Genomic DNA, 19,949 nt, shown 5'->3' with positions numbered 1-19,949 from the left:
TAGCTTCAGCTTTTGGCCTAATAGAGCACCAGCTTCTTCTTCAACGTCTAGTGGAGGTAGGCCTCTAGGCTGGTTCAAAAGATTTCACTGACAGAACTTGTCTGATTCCCCGCTGTATCCTTTAAATTTCGGAAAACCACAAGGTTCTATTTTTATCTTCCACCCTCTCCGTTAGCAAATTTAATTCAGTCCTAGGTATTTAACTGATTTGATGGTGCTGATGACCTTCAGTTCATTGTACATCCTTCATCCATGTCATCAGACCTAACATTTCCCAACTGCTGTTTAACAGAGGTTACAGGGTGGCTGGAGAGTTTTTGCCTGAAACTTTACTCTTCAAAGTTTCTTACCATATGGATCAGTGGTGGGGCTGTTGCCTCTACTTGTGTTCTTCTACTTCATTATAAACCACATTGCTTTACTCAAATGTCGTCTACATACTTAGCTAACTTTGATAACCACATTTCTTCAGTGGTTAAGGCCAGATTTTTTTTTATTTTTTTTTTGCCATAAGATTGTCAGAGCAATCAGGTCATTTTGGATAAGGCTACCCTAGTAACATGATCCATGCCCTACTCATGAACTGACTGGATTATTGCAACACATCGAGTTATCACAGCATGAAACATTTCCAACTTGTACAAAATACAGCAGTGGCGCACTTGTTTTCTAGGCAAAGTCACTCATTATTTATGAACGAACACTGGCTCTCTGTTATATATAGGGTAAAATTCAAGGTTCTCTTCAGTTATCCAACATGCCAGATCACTTTGCTGCCAGGCAGATAATTTGTTCCTTGATACCAGTACCCAGAAGTGCTAAGCTTGAAGATACTCGGCAGTTCACGTTCTCCTTTTATTATGGAACTCCTTAAACATTGCGTCCATCTCTCACCTTCCTTACCCAAGTTCAAAACAGCTTTGAAGACTCAGAAGCTCACGAAGGTGGGGCTGGGCTGGGATTTTTGGCACTGGGCAGACGTTACAGGTAAATGCTGCTCACTTGAATTTCTCTTTTTCTCGTAGGGGTCCTTTAACTAAGGTGCACCGAAAAATGGGCTGCGCTAGTGTAGGCGTGTGTTTTGGGCGTGCGATCCATTTTTCAGCACAAATGAAAAAAAAAATGCCTTTTTAAAATTTTTGCCGAAAATGGACATGCAGCTAAATAAAAATTGGCGCGTGCGTCCGTTTTGTCTCTGAGACCTTACTGCCAGCCATTGACTTAGCAGTAAGGTCTCTCGCGTTAACCATGTGATCATCGTCTATGCCGTAGAATGACAATTACCGCCTGGTTTTTGCCGCACACCAGAAAATAAAAATTCTTTTCCAGTGGGCGTAGCGGATGCACGTGAAAAATGAAATTACCACAAGGGCCACGCGGTAACTGGGTGGTAACTCCAAATTGACGCAGATTGGGTGTGCATAGGCACCTACGTGACTTTTTAAAAGGGCCCCATAGTGTCTTTCTAGGTCAGGGCATCTCCTCAGCTTCCATTATGTTATTGTCATTTTAAAAATTTTCTTCCTTTCTCAAATAAATTTATATCATAAACCATTCTGATGCCTTGCTGTATAGAAAGAAATAAACATTATTATTATTATTAGCATTTGTATAACGCTACCAGACGCTCACAGCGCTGAACACCTGAAACAAATAATACAGACAGACAAGACAGTTACGGGTGAGGGAATTAATGGGTGAGAAGGAAGGAATGGACAAGGGGAGAGCAATTGAGTAATGGTAGGAGCCAAAAGCAGCAGTGAAAAGGTGGGTTTTCAGCATAGATTTGAAAACAGGTAGAGATGTAGCTAGACGTACAGGCTCAGGAAGTTTATTCCAGGCATGAGGTGCCACGAGAGAAAAGGAGCGAAGCCTGGAGTTAGCAGTGGAGGAGAAGGGGGACGACAAGAGAGATTTGTCCAGTGAGCGGAGTTCACGGGGAGGAATGTAGGGAGAAATGAGAGTGGAGAGGTAATGGGGGGCTGTAGAATGGATGCATTTAAAGGTCAGTACGAGAAGTTTAAACTGAATGCGGAAGCGGACAGGGAGCCAGTGAAGTGACTTGAGGAGTGGGCTAGTGTGGGTATAACAGTTCTGGCAGAAAATAAGTCGTGCTGCAGAATTTTGAACAGATTGGAGAGGAGAGAGATGGCTGAGTGGAAGACCAGTGAGAAGTAAATTGCAATAGTCCATAAGCAGGTATTCAGGAAACAAAGCTGGATATTTAGAAGTCTGATGTCTAATTATGTATTTTTTGCAGGATTGTTCCGGGAGGGGTGATGGTAAGGTGACATGATTGCTTAGTTTAATTATCAAACTCTCAAGGGAGGGGGGGGGGGGGGGAACAAGGCTGAAGTTTCACCTAAGATCTAGAATATCCTTAATGCCAGTTCTGTTTCCTCCTTCTGTCCTGAAAGTGATATTATAATCCATCTCTCCATTCCCAGAGCTGCCTGTGCAGCTGAAGTCTCTATTTATGGCCTGTCAATTTCATGCTCCAGCTGAGTCACTGCTGCAGAGATTCCATCAGAGGGTCGGTGCTGGAGAAGGCAGGAACCTCCTTAGGCTGTGATTTCTTTTAATGGCCCATAAAAAGCTGGCACTGTACAGGAAACTGCACCAGCCCCTTCTTCTGAATCCAAAGCTTGGATCAGATGAACTAGGATCTGCCTAGAGTGGCACAGTTTTGAGGGTGGTGCGAGTGCAGGAGTTCAGCTGCACTGAAAGAGGAGTTTCAGCATATGTGCATGCTCAAGGTCTGCCATGACCCACTTTCTCTGAAACAGGAAGTGTGCATTGGATGGAGATGGGATTGGCAGGCCTTAAACACATGCATATGATCATAAGTACATAAGTATTGCCATACTGGGAAAGACCAAAGGTCCATCAAGCCCAGCATCCTGTTTCCAACAGTGGCCAATCCAGGTCACAAATACCTTGCAAGATCCCAAAAAAGCACAAAACATTTTATACTGCTTATCCCAGAAATACTGGATTTTCCCCAAGTCCATTTAATAATGGTCTATGGACTTTTCATTTAGGAAGCCGTACAAACCTTTTTAAACTCCGCTAAACTAACCGCCTTTACCACATTCTCTGGCAAACAATTCCAGAGTTTAATTACACATTGAGTGAAGAAACATTTTCTCCAATTCATTTTAAATTTACTACTTTGTAGCTTCATCACATGCCCCCTAGTCCTAGTATTTTTGGAACGCGTAAACAGACGCTTCACATCTACCCGTTCAACTCCACTCATTATTTTATAGACCTCTATCATATCTCCCCTCAGCCGCCTCTTCTCCAAGCTGAAGAGCCCTAGCCGCTTTAGCCTTTCCTCATAGGGAAGTCGTCCCATCCCCTTTATCATTTTCGTCGCCCTTCTCTGCACCTTTTCTAATTCCACTATATCTTTTTTGAGATGCGGCGACCAGAATTGAACACAATATTCGAGGTGTGGTCGCACCATGGAGCAATACAAAGGCATTATAACATCATCATTTTTGTTTTCCATTCCTTTCCTAATAATACCTAACATTCTATTTGCTTTCTTAGCCACAGCAGCACACTGAGCAGAAGGTTTCAACGTATCATCAACGACAACACCTAGATCCCTTTCATGGTCCGTAACTCCTAATGTGGAATCTTGCATGACGTAGCTATAATTCGGGTTCCTCTTTGTGCATCACTTTGCACTTGCTCACATTAAACGTCATCTGCCATTTAGACGCCCAGTCTCCCAGTCTCGTAAGGTCCTCTTGTAATTTTTCACAATCCTCCCGCGATTTAACGACTTTAAATTTGCTGATGACACAAAAGTTATTCAATTACCTCATTAGTTACTCCCATCTCCAGGTCATTTATAAATATGTTAAAAAGCAGCGGTCCCAGCACAGACCCCTGGGGAACCCCACTAACTACCCTTCTCCATTGAGAATACTGACCCCTACTCTGCGTTGCGCTGCGTATGTCTAGTAGCGCTTTAGAAATGATAAGTAGTAGTAGTACTCTCTGTTTTCTATCTTTTAACCAGTTTTTAATCCACAGTAGAACACTACCTCCTATCTCATGACTCTCCAATTTCCTCTGGAGTCTTTCATGAGGTACTTTGCCAAACACCTTCTGAAAATCCAGATACACAATATCAACTGGCTCACCTTTATCCACATGTTTGTTCACCCCTTCAAAGAAATGTAGTAGATTGGTGAGGCAAGATTTCCCTTCACTAAATCCATGTTGACTTTTAGGCATATTTTCAAAGCACTTAGCCTTCCAAAGTTCCATAGAAACCTATGGAACTTTGGAAGGCTAAGTGCTTTGAAAATATGCCTATATGTCTCATTAATCCATGCTTTTGAATATGCTTTGCAATTTTGTTCTTAATAATAGTCTCCCTCATTTTGCCCGGCACCAATATCAGACTCACCGGTCTATAATTTCCCGTATCTCCTCTGGAACCTTTTTTAAATATTGGCATTACATTGGCCACCCTCCAATCTTCCGGTACCACACTCGATTTTAAGGATAAATTACATATTTCTAATAATAGCTCTGCAAGCTCATTTTTCAGTTTTATCAATACTCTGGGATGAATACCATCTGTTCCTGGAGATTTGCTACTCTTCGGTTTGTAGAACTGCCCCATTACATCCTCCAGGTTTACAGAGAATTCATTGTTTCTCCGACTCATCAGGTTCGAATACCTTTTCCGGCACCGGTATCCCACCCAAATCTTCCTCGGTGAAGACAGAAGCAAAGAACTCATTAAGTTTTTCTGCTATTTCTTTGTCTAAACTAGATCCTGCAGTGCCTGCTAGATTCTATCTGTTAATGCTGTGGTACAAAATTTTTAAAACTAAGTGGAAAAGACTATGGAGATTAGTTGATAACATTTCTTTTTATATTTTTATTTTGACTAACACTAATCTACAATTCCTCCTTTAAACCCCAATCTTTACGTTCCCAAAGCACAAAGCAAAATAGCATTCACTTACCAGAGAAATGTCCTCTTCTCTTGGAACTTCTCAAAAACCTCACACTGAGAATATTGTAGTGCTGCAGGCCTGGAAGATGTAACATTGTGGTGGCAGCAAAAAGAGAAAGGTTGAAGCATAGGGAAGGGGGTAGAGGCTGGAGATGAGAATGTAAGAGAAGGAGCGATACTGGACATGGGGCAGGAGAAGATGGAAAGAGATACTGGACATGGGGCAGGAGAAGATGGAAAGAGATACTGGACACGGGGCAGGAGAAGATGGAAAGAGATACTGGACATGGAGCAGGAGAAGATGGAAAGAGATACTGGACACGGGGCAGGAGAAGATGGAAAGAGATACTGGACACGGGGCAGGAGAAGATGGAAAGAGATACTGGACATGGAGCAGGAGAAGATGGAAAGAGATACTGGACATGGGGCAGGAGAAGATGGAAAGAGATACTGGACACGGGGCAGGAGAAGATGGAAAGAGATACTGGACATGGAGCAGGGGAGATAGAGAGAGCGGGGATGCTGACGCTTGGCAATGGGTAAGATAGAGAGAAGGGGGAGTTAGGAAAATGTGGTTAATAGGAGGAAGGAGAGAGAGAGAGATGGAAATGGGTGAGGGAGATGGAAAGCTATAGACAGATGCACTAAAAAAAAGAGGGATATTGAGGACTAAAGGGTTAGAAGGTGGGGTAAAATCCAAGTGGACACGGAAGCAGAAAAGTACATGGAAAAAAAGCTGAAAACTGAAAGATCAGTGTCACAGATGGGTGTAGAAAGGAACTGGAGAGAAGATAAATGGCAAACAGACGACTGGAGGCTCTGGAAAAAGACAAGAGGAAAGCAGAAATCATAGACTGGGACAGAGGCAATTAGGAAAATAAAATGGTTAGACAGCAAGGGTAGAAAAAAGAAATGTATGGCAAGATATTCGTTTTTAGGGTTAACATCTGTTGTCATACACAGTACAAGAGGAAATGCTTCCCTGTTTCTGTTTCTCTGGTGTTGCACTGCATTCAGCATGTAGATTGTTGGGGTTTCAGTTTAATGCTTTCTACGTATTTCTATTTGTAGTTTATGGTTATTTATTCTGTGATTGGTGAGGGTCGATCTGTGTCTAGCATGTGTAATTCTGTTAGAATTAGGTTTCTCTGTAGGGATCTGTAGTGATCCAGCTTGGTCAGTCTTCCCAGTAAGTGTATTCATGTCCTACAGCAGAGGTTCTTAACCTTTTTCGGTTCCTGCACCCCTTTAACTGATCAATGAAACCCTCGAACCCACTAACAATGCTAACTGCCCACAGGTTACTAAAATTACAGTAGTACCCAGTTATTTATACTATTAAAGAAGTCACATCTAAAGCTACGTACATTGACCGTTTACAGGAGATACTCTCTAGATTTGAAGATCTTCTCCACACCCTGTTTGACCCAGACCACTGGCTAAGAACCCCTGTTCTAGAGCCCCACTGCAACATTTAACATTAGAGCCTCCAGCCTCTACCCCCTTCCCTTTGCCCATTCTGAGTAGGCTCCTTGTGCTGTGACTTCCAGTCCCGAGTGACCGACCTTCAGTAGCAAATAATTGATGTTATACCTTTTTCTGTATTAAGAGGCGATTGAGACTATCAACTGGCTTATTTTGAGCAATATTGGATTTATACTTTGAATGCGTTGCAGCCCGTGTGCTTGAACGATGGACTTAAATGGCTCCCTTTTCTTTGAATGACAACGGTTTGAGTGCTCTTAATTGATTTCAGTTAGGAGCTGTTTTGTTTGAAAGTTTGTATGTAAACCAGCCGCCATTTTTAAGGATATAAGGTCATCACTTTAAATGTGTTGGACCAGAGCTGACATGTGTAGCTTAAAGTTATTTGGATTTTTGAAGAAGATTGATTATAATTTACTTACATTTATTTTATCTTTTTCAGTAATAAGCCCTGATGCAGAGCAGTTGGACTGTTCAAAACATGATTGCATCGGCGTGTGAGCTAAGTTGTGGCTTTTCTGTCAAGTAGATTAAGTAGGAGCAGTCTCTGCTGTGGATTGCATATCAGATCCTTATTGATAGAAGTTAAGTTATTCTTTGGTTCCCAGACCTGATCCTGGAGGCACCCTGCATCCTTTCTGCTTCTGGGAAACTCTTTCAAAGTGAATGTGAATTTTAGGTGAAGAGGGGGGTATCCACAGGCTCCAGATCAGGCTGATTTGCTGCCGTTTCTATTAAGTATTACCTCATTGGGTTCTAGGTTCTAGAATCCTGGGTTTGACTCTAGAATCCTGGGTTTCTTGGGGACTAAGGGGGCTGCAGAACTCAGTCTGCACAGAGGCCTAGTCCTGTTCTGGAGGTTTGAAGGGATGGGTAACTCTGCTTCTTTGATCTTTAAGCAGTGACAAAGTTTGCTTGGAGGCTAAACAATGATAATCTTTCAAGTAGGAGCAAGTTACTCGAGCTGAGACCTATTGCAGCCAGATGAAATGCAGCTGAGAGAATGCCCAGGATGAGCTGAAGCTGAGGATTTTTAACCTTTTTCTGTTGCCTTTGATGGACTTTGTCACCTCTGTCCATTGCTGAGTAGGGCAAGAATCTCTTTTCACCTGAAGGAGATGCTTCCTCAGGGCAAACTGTTTAATCAGTGGAAGCCTCCAGGTATGATTCATACCTTGGTCTCAAATGGCACAGCACATTCAGGGCTGCATTAATACTTTATTGGGCTGTGGGCAAACCTATATTTATGGTCCCTGTACCATGGGCATTCATTTACTTCTTTTACACACATAGAGTCACATCTATTCTTTCTCTGCCTCCCTCACTCCCAAATCTTCATTCATGATCTTTCTTCTACATTTAATCTCTCCAGAAGTTACAGAAGGAAAACTGCAGGGCCTGATGTAGATGTGATGGCAGTAGTAGGTTGTGACTGTGAGAGTCTGTGTTTCAGATGGCATGGCCTCCACTGCATGCAAATCTCTCTCATGGATATTCATTGTGGATATCCTGAAAACCTGAATGGGTGGGGTGCCTCCAGGACCAAGTTTGGGAACTACTAAACTAGATCTTGGGAGATTGCGACAGAAAGGAAAGATGTGGATGATTATGAGCAGTAGCCCTCACATTCAGTTCTCCTGTTGAAGCATCTTTTCCACTGGTGCATTTCACTCAACTTCCTGCCCAGAGGAAAATAAATCAATGGGTTCTCAATAATTAAACAACCTGAAAGACTGACACTGTTCATCCTTCATTCTCCTCCCATCAAGTGACTCATCGTGGCTTGAAAGATGCATAAAGACAGACTATCTTTAATAAGAGAGGAATTCTGACAGAGAATGACCTAAGGACAATGGCGATTTTCTGGACAGGTTAGATCCAGCAGGAAGGGGGGGGGGGGTGTGGAAAGGAGAGTCCACCCCTTCCATTCCAGGTGCAATGGGCAAACGAAGCAAGTTCAAAAAGATTCTAGGTCCGTGACCTGATGGTAGAAATTTACCATTAACTGAGGATATCAGAAAGTTTGAAGTGAGTTTGAAGTTCAGCAGGTTACAGGCAGCAGAGTTCCAGGTCTGCTGGAAATGGTCCTCACCCTTGGGGAAAGGGAATCCCCTCATGAGGTGTGGGCTTTCATACTTTACAAAGGGTTTCTATAACGGTAACACTATACATCCTTCTCTGCGCATATCCAGCAGATAACCAAGACCTGTCGCTTCTTCCTCTACAACATTAGCAAAATTCACCCTTTCCTTTCTGAGCACACCACCCGAACTCTCATCCGCTCTCTCATTACCTCTCGCCTTGACTACTGCAACCTACTCCTCACTGGCCTCCCACTTAGCCATCTATCCCCCCTTCAGTCCGTTCAGAACTCTGCTGCACGTCTTATCTTCCGCCTTGACCGATATAGTGATATCACCCCTCTCCTCAAGTCACTTCATTGGCTTCCGATTAGGTACCGCATAGAGTTCAAGCTTCTCCTACTAACCTACAAATGCACTCGATCTGCAGCCCCTCCCTACCTCTCTACCCTCATCTCCCCCTACGTTCCTACCCGTAACCTCCGCTCTCAAGACAAATCCCTCCTTTCAGTACCCTTCTCCACCACTGCCAACTCCAGGCTCCGCCCTTTCTGCCTCGCCTCACCCCATGCTTGGAATAAACTCCCTGAGCCCATACGCCAGGCCCCCTTCCTGCCCATCTTCAAATCCTTGCTCAAAGCCCACCTCTTCAATGTCGCCTTCGGCACCTAACCACTATTCAGGAAATCTAGACTGCCCCAACTTGACATGTCGTCCTTTAGATTGTAAGCTCCTTTGAGCAGGGACTGTCCTTCTTTGTTAAACTGTACAGCGCTGCATAACCCTAGTAGCGCTCTAGAAATGTTAAGTAGTAGTAGTACATCAATTTAAAATGAACCTCAGGAGAACGTCTTCTACAGGTTCTCTGAACCATGAAAGCCCCCATCTTGGTAACAGCTTTCTGCACTGTCAGTGTCAGGATGTTTCATACACTGATCGGAGAATGTGATTTTTTAAAAATTACACTCCATCCCACCAATGATGGCTGAAGATTTAGGTGCCCCATTACTAGGAAGTCTTCAGTCAACAGCTAATGCCCACTTCCTCCAAAGCTGCTAAATTCACACGATCCACTGTGTTTCAGATTCTAGGATATCACAATTACAGACTGGGTCTTCATGGACACTGGACAACAGTGTCACATATTCCATCCCAGAATGGGCAGCAAACCACGCAAGAGAGAGTTCTCCTGTGGACAAAGGAATATATGGACCACATGCACACACCTGCCAATACAAACTCCATACAACTACATAGACACCTGCACACACACAATGCACACAAACAGACTAATGCACACCGTGACAGTGTGCACATGCATGCACAAAACACATCACGGTTTCTAAGAGCTGTTTGCATTGTGTATGAGTGTTTTGGGTTTTTTAAATTATGCATTTGATTATGGATGTTATTATTGTATTCCGCCATGTTAAAGGTGGAATAGAAATAAAGTTTAACCTCAAAGGGGTGGGGGGGAAGTTAATGAGATGTACTGGAATATGAAAGTGCGATTGGCACTTGTGTCCCTAACATCGGGACTGTGTTTTCTCATTTCAGCTGAATCTGTCCCAGTGACCACTAACAAAACTAGCTAAAAGCTGCTGTACAGGGACAGTTCTTTCCTTACAGGAGTGACAGATGACACACCCGAATAACTTCTCCCAAAACGCTCTCTTTTAATTAGTATAAACCTTGAACTTCTGAACTGTGGTCAAATTCTTAAAGAACTTGAAATTATATATTTAGACAAATGGAGCCTCATGAGTTTAGGGTGCCTAAACCCTTCAACAAACTCATCATCGTACCCCAGCCGAAACCCACCACTGTAGCAAAAAAAACGGAGGGCCTTGAATAACTGCAATTTCCAGGAAATAACAGAAGGGATTTGCATGCCTAAAGTAGGACCATTGCGATCGCTGTCTGAGGCGACCCATCCACAGGACATGAGAGGAGATCAGGGGTGCCAAAACCAGACCTTTCAAGCCCAGATCTCCGCTACAAAGAGTTACGCTACTGTTTTTGCAGCTCGCTAAAGGATCCTCGGATGGAAAATTTCCCTCTGCCATTGGCTCTATTTATTCTGTGAACCCTAACTGTGTATATAACAGATTCTTCTGACAGTGCCTCAAGCCAGAAAACATTATTCTTAAACAAGAATTACTTTCATAGGGAGGAGCAGGCTGTGAAAAGATGTTCTTATAAGGGGAAATGCTTTTATAACAGGAATCACTTCCACAAGAAGGGACATGTAGAGGCAGTGAAAGGATGTTCTTATAAGGGGATGCTCTTATAGACACAAAGTGTATAATCTCTCTCTCTCTCTCTCACACACACACACACACACACATACATACATACGCTTATGCGATTTAAGATGGCACAGTGTGCAAAATGTCTTTGCACAAAACAGACTCATATGGATGAGTTGGCGGGCAATGAGTTTCATCTCTTTGTCCTGCTGTAATCTTATCAGGGTTCTCAGCATAAACAGCTCTCAGCATCCCCTGAGCTGCAGATCTTACAGCACATGCCAGAGAAGCCCCATCCATCTCAGGCAGGCTATAAAAGGAAGCAGTCTGTGAAGCTTTGCTGTCCCTGCCATTGTTTTATGACAATGCACCATGACAATACATAGTCACTGCAGCAACAAAATCCACAGGCCTGCAGGATACAAACTGAATCCCATGCACAATGTGCAGCCTTGCCAGGAACCTGCAAAGCTCAAGGTGATAAGTGATTATTCTGTGCATTGTGTGAGGAAAGCCAGAAGGATACTTGGGGTACAAGGGGGAAAGAAATGTCCAGGGGGGGAAAGGAGGTGATAATGCCTCTGTATAAGTCTCTGCTGAGACCTCATGTAGAGTACTCTGTGCAATTCTGGAGACCGCAAAAAGATATAAGCAGGATGGAGTTGGTCCAGAGGGCGGTCGCTGAAATGGTCAATACTCTTCGTCATAAACCAAAAACCATAAACAAAAAGAGTTTGCATCAGCTCCAACTAATTCAGAATGCTGCAGTCTGACTGACAGAAGGCTCCAAGCAGCGAGACCACATCACACTCATCTTGTAAAAAGTACACAGTACCACACAGGCTGCATTTAAAACTCTTTGATTTCAATGTCCTCAGACAAAATGGACCAGAGTACTTAAAGACTAAAAGTTAGCCCTTTACACACCTTTGAGATATATAAGGTCCTCTCATAAATCATCATTATCTGTCTCCTCATCACAAGAAACTGCATGATCTGATACCCACCAGCAAGCCTTCTCAGGAGTAGCCCCCACACTCTGGAATTTACTCCCAGAGGGGCTGTGTATAACTCCAGATTACCTCTACTTCAGGAAGCAGGTGAAAGCCTGGCTCCTCTCCCAAGCCTTTAATACATAGGGTGACTGACTAATTCTACACCTGGACTAACTGCTACACACCCTGAAAGTTAGACCAGTTCCTCATACCTTGTTTAAATGTACAAAGATTTTGCCTCGGAGTTTAGCCACCGATCTATTTATCCCAGTTGACTCTGTACTACCCATCTTGACCCCATCTATATTTTTTATTATTTTGATTACATTTGTACCCCGCGCTTTCCCTCTCATGGCAGGCTCAATGTGGCTTACATGGGGCAATGGAGGGTTAAGTGACTTGCCCAGAGTCACAAGGAGCTGACTGTGCCGGGAATCGAACTCAGTTCCTCAGTTCCCCAGGACCAAAGTCCACCACCCTAACCACTAGGCCACTCCTCCACTGTTGCTACTATTTGAGATTCTACATGGAATGTTGCTATTCCACTAGCAACATTCCATGTAGAAGTCGGCCCTTGCAGGATCACCAATGTGGCCGCGCAGGCTTCTGTGAGTCTGACATACGTGCAGGACGTCAGACTCACAGAAACAGAAGCCTGCACAGCCTTCTACATGGAAAGTGGAATAGCAACATTCCATGTAGAATCTCCAATAGTAGCAACATTCCATGTAGAATCTCCAATAGTATCTATTTTATTTTTGTTACATTTGTACCCTGCGCTTTCCCGCTCATGGCAGGCTCAATGCGGCTTACATGGGGCAATGGAGGGTTAAGTGACTTGCCCAGAGTCACAAGGAGCTGCCTGTGCTGGGAATCGAACTCAGTTCCTCAGGACCAAAGTCCACCACCCTAACCACTAGGCCACTCCTCCACTGTTGCTACTATTTGAGATTCTACATGGAATGTTGCTATTCCACTAGCAACATTCCATGTAGAAGTTGGCCCTTGCAGATCACCAATGTGGCCGCACAGGCTTCTGCTTCTGTACGTGCAGGACGTCAGCCTCACAGAAACAGAAGCCTGCGCAGCCTTCTACATGGAATGTTGCTAGTGGAATAGCAACATTCCATGTAGAATCTCCAATAGTAGCAACAGAATCTCAAATAGTGGCAACATTCCATGTAGAATCTCCAATAGTGGCAACATTCCATGTAGAATCTCCAATACTAGCAACATTCCATGTAGAATCTCCAACAGTATCTATTTTATTTTTGTTACATTTGTACCCCGCACTTTCCCACTCATGGCAGGCTCAATGCGGCTTACATGGGGCAATGGAGGGTTAAGTGACTTGCCCAGAGTCACAAGGAGCTGCCTGTGCCTGAAGTGGGAATCAAACTCAGTTCCTCAGTTCCCCCCCCAGGACCAAAGTCCACCACCCTAACCACTAGGCCACTCATCCACATATATCTGCACTTGTCCCCTCAGTTACATAGGAAAGCATTAAATTATATTTGAATGTTTTCATGTGTTGCTTATTTTGTGTTTCATTGGTATTATGCTGTCATCGTATTAGATCTATATTTGAATATTTGACTATTATGGTATTTTTTTGTATTGTATTGACATCATATTTCCAAGTTTTCCTCATTTATTGTATTTATGTTAATATTTGTCCATTTTACTATTGTTACGAAGTTAACAAAATTGTTAATTTTATGTTAAATTGGACCTACTGAGTGAATCTGTTCATCAAGGAGGTTAATACAGCCCAATAGATAAATAAATAAAGCTTATGGGGTCTGACTTAAAGATCTCAATATCTTTGAAGAAAGGCAGGAGAGGGGACATGTGATAGAGACATTTAAGTACTTATGTGGCATAAATGCACAGGAGGTTGAGTCTCCTTCAACTGAAAGGAAGTTCTGGAATGAAGGCCATAGGATGAAAGTCAGGGCCAGTCAAACCCGGTAAGCGGGGTAAACGCCACAGGGGGGCGCCTGCCTTCAAAGGCGCCGCTGCGCTGCCATACCGCGCTGCCCTTGGTGCTTTAAATCTTTAATTTACCTCAGTTCCAGCAGCCGCATCATTTGAAAGCCCTGCCCCGTCTCTAGCCTTCCCTCCCTTCGTGAGTTCATTCTGCAGTCCCACCTTCTGACGTCATTTCCTCGAGGGCGCGACTGCAGAACGAACTCACGAAGGGAGGGAGGAAAGGCTAGAGACGGGGCAAGGCCTTCAAATGACGCAGCTGCTGGAACGGAGGTAAATTAAAGATTTAAAGCACCAAGGGCGGCGGGGGATGGGGCGAAGGAGAATCGCTGGACAGGGGCAGGGTGGGAGAAGAGAGAAAGGAGATGCTGGGGGGGGGCGGGTGCCGGAGGGGGGGGGCGTGCGGGCCCTAGAACCGGCCCTGATGAAAGTGAAAGGGACAGACTCAGAAGTAACCCGAGGAAACACTTCTTCATGGAAAGGGTGGTGAATTCATGGAACGGCCTTCTGGTGGAAGTGGTGGAGATGGAAACAGTACCTGAATTCAAGAGAGCTTGGGAAAAGTGCACAGGATCTCTAAGGGAGTGATGGGGAGAGTAGATGGCTGGATAGGCCAGACGGTCTTTATCTCCGTTTTTCTCTGTTTCTATAAAATGGACTTGGGGAAAATCCACTGCTTATTTCTAGGATAAGCAGCATAAAATGTATTGGACTGTATTGGGATCTTGCCAGGTACTTGTGACCTGGATTGGCCACTGTTGGAAACAGGATACTGGGCTTGATGGATCTTTGGTCTGTCCCAAATATGGCAATACTTATGTACTTGGGATTTTGAATGGAATCCTGCTATTCTTTAGAATTCTAGAATCTTGCTACTCTTTGGGGTTCTACATGGAATGTTGCTATTCTTTGTTTTTCTGCATGGAATCTTGTTATTCTTTAGAATTCTAGAATCTTGCTACTCTTTGAGGTTCTACTTGGAATGTTGCTACTCTTTGGGTTTCTGCCAGGTACTTGTGACCTGGATTGGCCACTGTTGGAAACAGGATACTAGGCTTGATGGACCTTCGATCTGTCCCAGTATTGCAATACTTATGTACTTTTTTCTTCAAGTATCAGACAGAAACCAAGAAAATGTGGTAGAAAGAGAAATATTTCCCATCATACTGGGTGCCAAAAATCTGATTAAACACAATTTTTAAGCATTGCCTATACATCTTATATTCTATCAACTTCAGAAGGAGCTCAGTGCAAGTGCGTAAATGAAAGAGACTTAGATCATATTCCATGTTCCTTGATTTAGGAATGTGGGTCACTGCCCTTCATGCTGGGCTCTAAACTATAATCAATTTGGAGACACTGCTCCTGTGAGAATTCACAACCCTGTGATGGACCTGTAGGAAACACAATGCATCTCATACAGAGTCCATGACCTGCCACAGGCCTTCAGACAATCCATCCCCGCAGAACCCTAAGCCTACAGGAAGCAGAGTCCATTCCACACAGTCCCCAACCCCACCACGGATCTGCAGAAAGTACAATTCATGCCACATAGAGTCCAGAGCAAGAGGGATGAAGGTGGGCAGGGAAAAGTGAGATGCCTGATTCAATGAAATTTTAAATACTTCTTATATACCACAAGCTAATTTTGAGGGTGAAGGATATGGACTAGAATTATTACCAAGAAGAAAGGGAGGTGGGACCTAAACATTTAGATAAATGATAGCCTATGGCCCTTCCACCTGGTACAACCACATGGAGGGGCATAATCGAACAGAAACGCCTATCTCCATGGGCGTTTATCTCCGAGAACGGGTCCGTGAAGGGGCGGACCCAAGCGTATTTTCGAAACAATTAGACGTCCATGTTTTATTCGCCAAGTTGTGAGCTGGGCGTTTTTGCTTTTCAGCGATAATGGACAATGAAATCGCCCAGCTCAAAAACGAATAAATCCAAGGCATTTGTTCGTGGGAGGGGCCAGGAGTCGTAGTGCACTGGTCCCCCTAACATGCCAGGACACCAACCAGGCACCCTAGGGGGCACTTTTACAAAAACAGAACAAAAGGTAAAAGAGCTCCCAGGTGCATAGCACCCTTCCCTTGTGTGTAGAGCCCCCCAAATCCCCCTCAAAACCCACTGCCCACAAGTCTACACCATTACTATAGCCCTAAGGAGTGAAGGGGGCACCTACATGTGGGTACAGTGGGTTCGGGGGGGGTTGGACGACTAAGCATTAAGCAGCACAATTGTAACAGGTAGGGGGGGATGGGCCTGGGTCCACCTGCCTGAAGTCCACTGCACCCCCTAACAACTGCTCCAGGGACCTGCATACTGCTGCCAGGGAGGTGGGTATGACATTTGAGGGTCAAAATAAAAAGTTGTGAAACATCATTTTTTGTGGTGGGAGGGGGTTTATGACCACTGGGGGAGTCAGGGGAGGTCATCCCCGATTCCCTCCAGTGGTCATCTGGTCATTTAGGGCACTTTTTGGGGCCTTATTCGTGAAAAAACAGGGTCCAGGAAAAGTGCCCTAAATTCTAGCTAAAAACGCATACTTTTGTCCCATTATCTGTGAAATGCGCCCATCTCTGTTCGGCAGATAACCACGCCCCAGTTCCGCCTTCGCCACACCTCAACTTTGTCCGCATCCGCGACGGAGTGCAGTTGAAAACGTCCAAAATCGGCTTTCGATTATACCGCTTTAATCGTTTTTGTGAGATAAACGCCCATCTCCCGATTTACGTCGGAACTTGGGCGTTTTTCTCGTTCGATTATAAGCTGGATAGTCAGCAGAGGACCTTTTAGAAGAGCCGCCAGAGAATAGGAAAAAATTAAAAACTAAGGGAAGAAAGCTGTATCCCACAAATACAGAGACACTCCAACACAGAGGAACAGAGATTATATTTAACAGTGCTGACTGGTAACCTTAAACCATTCTCTCTCACAAGTGTAAACATGCCCAGGGGAAGGCTGAGTGTGCAGTTCTGCGCCCTTCCTAAAATCGAAAGGTCTTATCACCAGCATGCTTAAGTGCATAGCAATGACTCCTGAAGCCAAACATGGGCTGACTGAAGACTCACATCTCTTCCGTCACTTGCTCTTCTGGAGAAGAGCAACCAAATAATCCCAGAGATAAACTCTCATCTTCACTCAGTAGTGGAAATGTCTGGTCACCACGGAAGGAGACAGTCACTTCCAGAGACAATCCTGCTGCTGCCTTTGACTCTGGGGATTAGAATCTTTGCTGCTCATTAATTCTTCCTCTGGGTCAAGATTGTCCTCTGCTGACCAGACCCATAGTCCAATTTTGGATTCAGTCTAGTACACATCTAATATAAATGCAAATATGTCCATGACATCTTAAATTAAGGTTAGCAGAGCCCCCACTAGTGTGATCCATTTTCTCCTAACATTAATCAGCTGCCTATTTTGACACAAAAGAATCAGATCTTGAAATCTGATGACATCCAGTGTCTTGCGGACTGTGAAATATTGCAGGAAGACCTTAGGGAATTGGAAGACTGGGCATCCAAATGGCAGATGAAATTTAATGTGGACAAATTCAAGGTGATGCGCATTGGAAAGAATAATCCGAATCATTGTTACCTGATGCTAGGGTCCACCTTGGAGGTCAGCACTCAAGAAAAAGGTCTAGGTGTTGTTGTAGATAATACGATGAAATATTCTGGTCAGTGTGCGGCGGCAGCCAAAAAAAGGAAACAAGATGCTAAGAATTATTAGGAAAGGGATGGTAAATAAGACCGAAAATACTTTAATGCCTTTGTATTGCTCCATGGTGCATCCGCACCTTGAGTATTGTGTTCAGTTCTGATCGCCGTATCTCAAAAAAGATATAACGGAATTAGAAAAGGTTCAAAGAAGAGCAACCAAAATGATAGAGGGGATGGAACTCCTCTCGTACGAGGAAAGGCTAAAGAGGTTAGGGCTCTTCACCTTGGAAAAGAGATGGATGAGGGGAGATATGATTGAGGTCTACAAAATCCTGAGTGGTGTAGAACAAGTAGAAGTAAATCGATTTTTTTACTGGTTCCAAAAGTACAAAAACTAGGGGACACTGGAGGAAGTTACATGGAAATACTTCTAAAACAAATAGGAGGAAATATTTTTTCACTGAACCAATAGTTAAGCTCTGGAACTCTTTGCCAGAGGATGTGGTAACAGTGGTTGGCGTATCTGGGTTTAAAAAAAGTTTGCACAAATTCCTGGAGGAAAAGTCCATAGTCTGCTATTGAGACAGACATGGGAAGCAACTGCTTATGTTTCTCCAAATACATCCAAACAAACCATGTGAGATCAGTTTCTGGAGGAGCTGGTGCTGTTTTTGGAAATGTTACTCTTGCTATGTCAGCTTCAGGCTTTATCTTCTCGCATTTCATCTAAAAATCCTACAAGGCTTTCCTCCCTATGCCTTGTGGGGTCCGCGATCAGCGCTACCCTCAGGCTGTATCAAGGACATCCTGGGACTCAACAGCGTTGCAGAGCTGAAGGTTAACCGAGTCGTCCTCGTCCCAAGATGGGCCTCAGAATCTACTGATTATCCACAAGAAGAATAATGGCAAAACGAAAGGATCCCCTTCCCAGAACCCCAGCTGTTGTGCTCCACACTGCACATCTGCAAATGCAGTAGCAGTTCAAGTCTGACTTTGGCTGCAGCGGACTCCCGGGCCCGGCGCCTTGCTCCCGGTTCTCAATTCATGGAGGGGAGAGGAAGGATCTACAGCCCATAGCTCTACCGCGGGGTCTTTCTCCTCAATCCTTTACAACTTCTTCTACACTTACTGCCTCTATGCCCCCCCCCCCACCCCTCCCACATGAATACACAGACACTGTCCAGCTCTCCGTAAGAACAGGAGCAGCAAAAGAAGGGGGGGGGGAGGGGGGAGCAAGAGAGAAAACGAGCTCCATACAGGTCTGTGCTAATGAAATGTTCTGTACTGGGTAAATACTGTCACCGCTTTGCAAATGAAAGCAACCCCCCCCTCCCCTTTTCACGAGTTGCTGAGAGAATCCCGAGTCCTGGGCCCTGCAGTGCAACGACTTGGTATCAGCCCTGGGCTCTATAGGGAGCTGCACCTGCCCCCCCCCCCCCCCCCCCAGTTTTCTCTAGCAATCTCTTGCCAAATGTAAAGTCGAACACCTGAAATGGGCGGGGGGGGGGGATGCTAGGGTGTCATCTTGCAAGACCTTTGCATCTGAAACTTATCAGAGAGGGAGGGGGGGGGGGGTTAGTAGAGAGACAGCCTTGCACCACAGAGCTTAGATCAGAGAGACAGTGCAGAAAGTCTGATGGGGTCTTGTCAGTTGAATATTTCTCTGCCTTTCCAGCAAAGAGAGTGTGTGCCGGGGGGGGGGGGGGAGGTGGGAATGGTGCAGTGAAAGTCTGAGAAGCAGAGGAAATGTGAATGTGGGCTGTTGGAGCTCCCGTGCTGAATGCATAAGCAGGTGTCTTCCTGTGCTAGGGTATATGGCCCAGCCCCCCCCCCCCCCCCCACCACCACCACCACCAAGGAAGCAGGGGGACGTGGAGCAGAAAGGCGCCTTACCTCTCCATGCTGCAGCCTGCAGGATCCGGCTGAAGGGCAGCATTGTTCCTGGGGATGCGCCGGAGATCGGATGGATGAGCCCGAGCAGCAGACAGGACAGGGGACAGGTGAGAAAAGGGGAAGGGAAGGGGATTTGGGAGCGATGGGATGGACAGGGGTGGAGAGGCTTTTTTTTGTTTTAATGCATCAGAATGTCCTGGTTTCTGGCAAGGACACAGGCTGCCACCCCACTCCTCTCACACTCGGTGTTTGTCTGCTATTTCTGGCAGCCTCCAATGAAGTTCTCCCAGGCTATTAATAATGGGAGTGAGAAACCCATGTGGGATCTGCTATATAAGGTAAAGCAGACGGTATAGGAAGCTAAATATACTTGAGGGTACAGGAGAAGAGCAGAAAGTTTGGCAGGCAGGAGTGGAAAGAGATTGTTTTAACAATGGAAAGAGAGAATCAGTTACTTAACATCACAGGCTCCTGGGGAAGGAGTGAAAGAGCTGAACCATTGGCTCCAATGTGCTCAAAAACATGGCAGGCAGGATGACAAGCTGAGTCAGACAGGTCTTGGAGGAGAATCCAGAGGCCCCAGAGTCCCAGAACTCAGTAAT

At 44.8% G+C, this 19,949-nt stretch overlaps 1 protein-coding gene across 1 annotated transcript in view; it reads right to left on the bottom strand.

The window, feature by feature from the left end:
- LOC115480038 (interferon alpha-inducible protein 27-like protein 2A) overlaps positions 1 to 19,554 on the bottom strand; it is a 62,587-nt gene extending 43,033 nt beyond the window's left edge. The window contains exon 1 of the mRNA XM_030218440.1: positions 19,348 to 19,554. Within this exon, the coding sequence (XP_030074300.1) occupies positions 19,348 to 19,390 (43 nt within the window). The 5' untranslated portion in view covers positions 19,391 to 19,554. The remainder of the gene's footprint in view (positions 1 to 19,347) is intronic.
- Between the last annotated feature and the right edge of the window lie 395 nt (positions 19,555 to 19,949).

Source organism: Microcaecilia unicolor, chromosome 11, assembly GCF_901765095.1.
Source record: "Microcaecilia unicolor chromosome 11, aMicUni1.1, whole genome shotgun sequence".
In the NCBI taxonomy this organism is placed as follows: Eukaryota; Metazoa; Chordata; class Amphibia; order Gymnophiona; family Siphonopidae; genus Microcaecilia; species Microcaecilia unicolor.
This window is presented reverse-complemented; position numbering and strand designations above follow the sequence as displayed.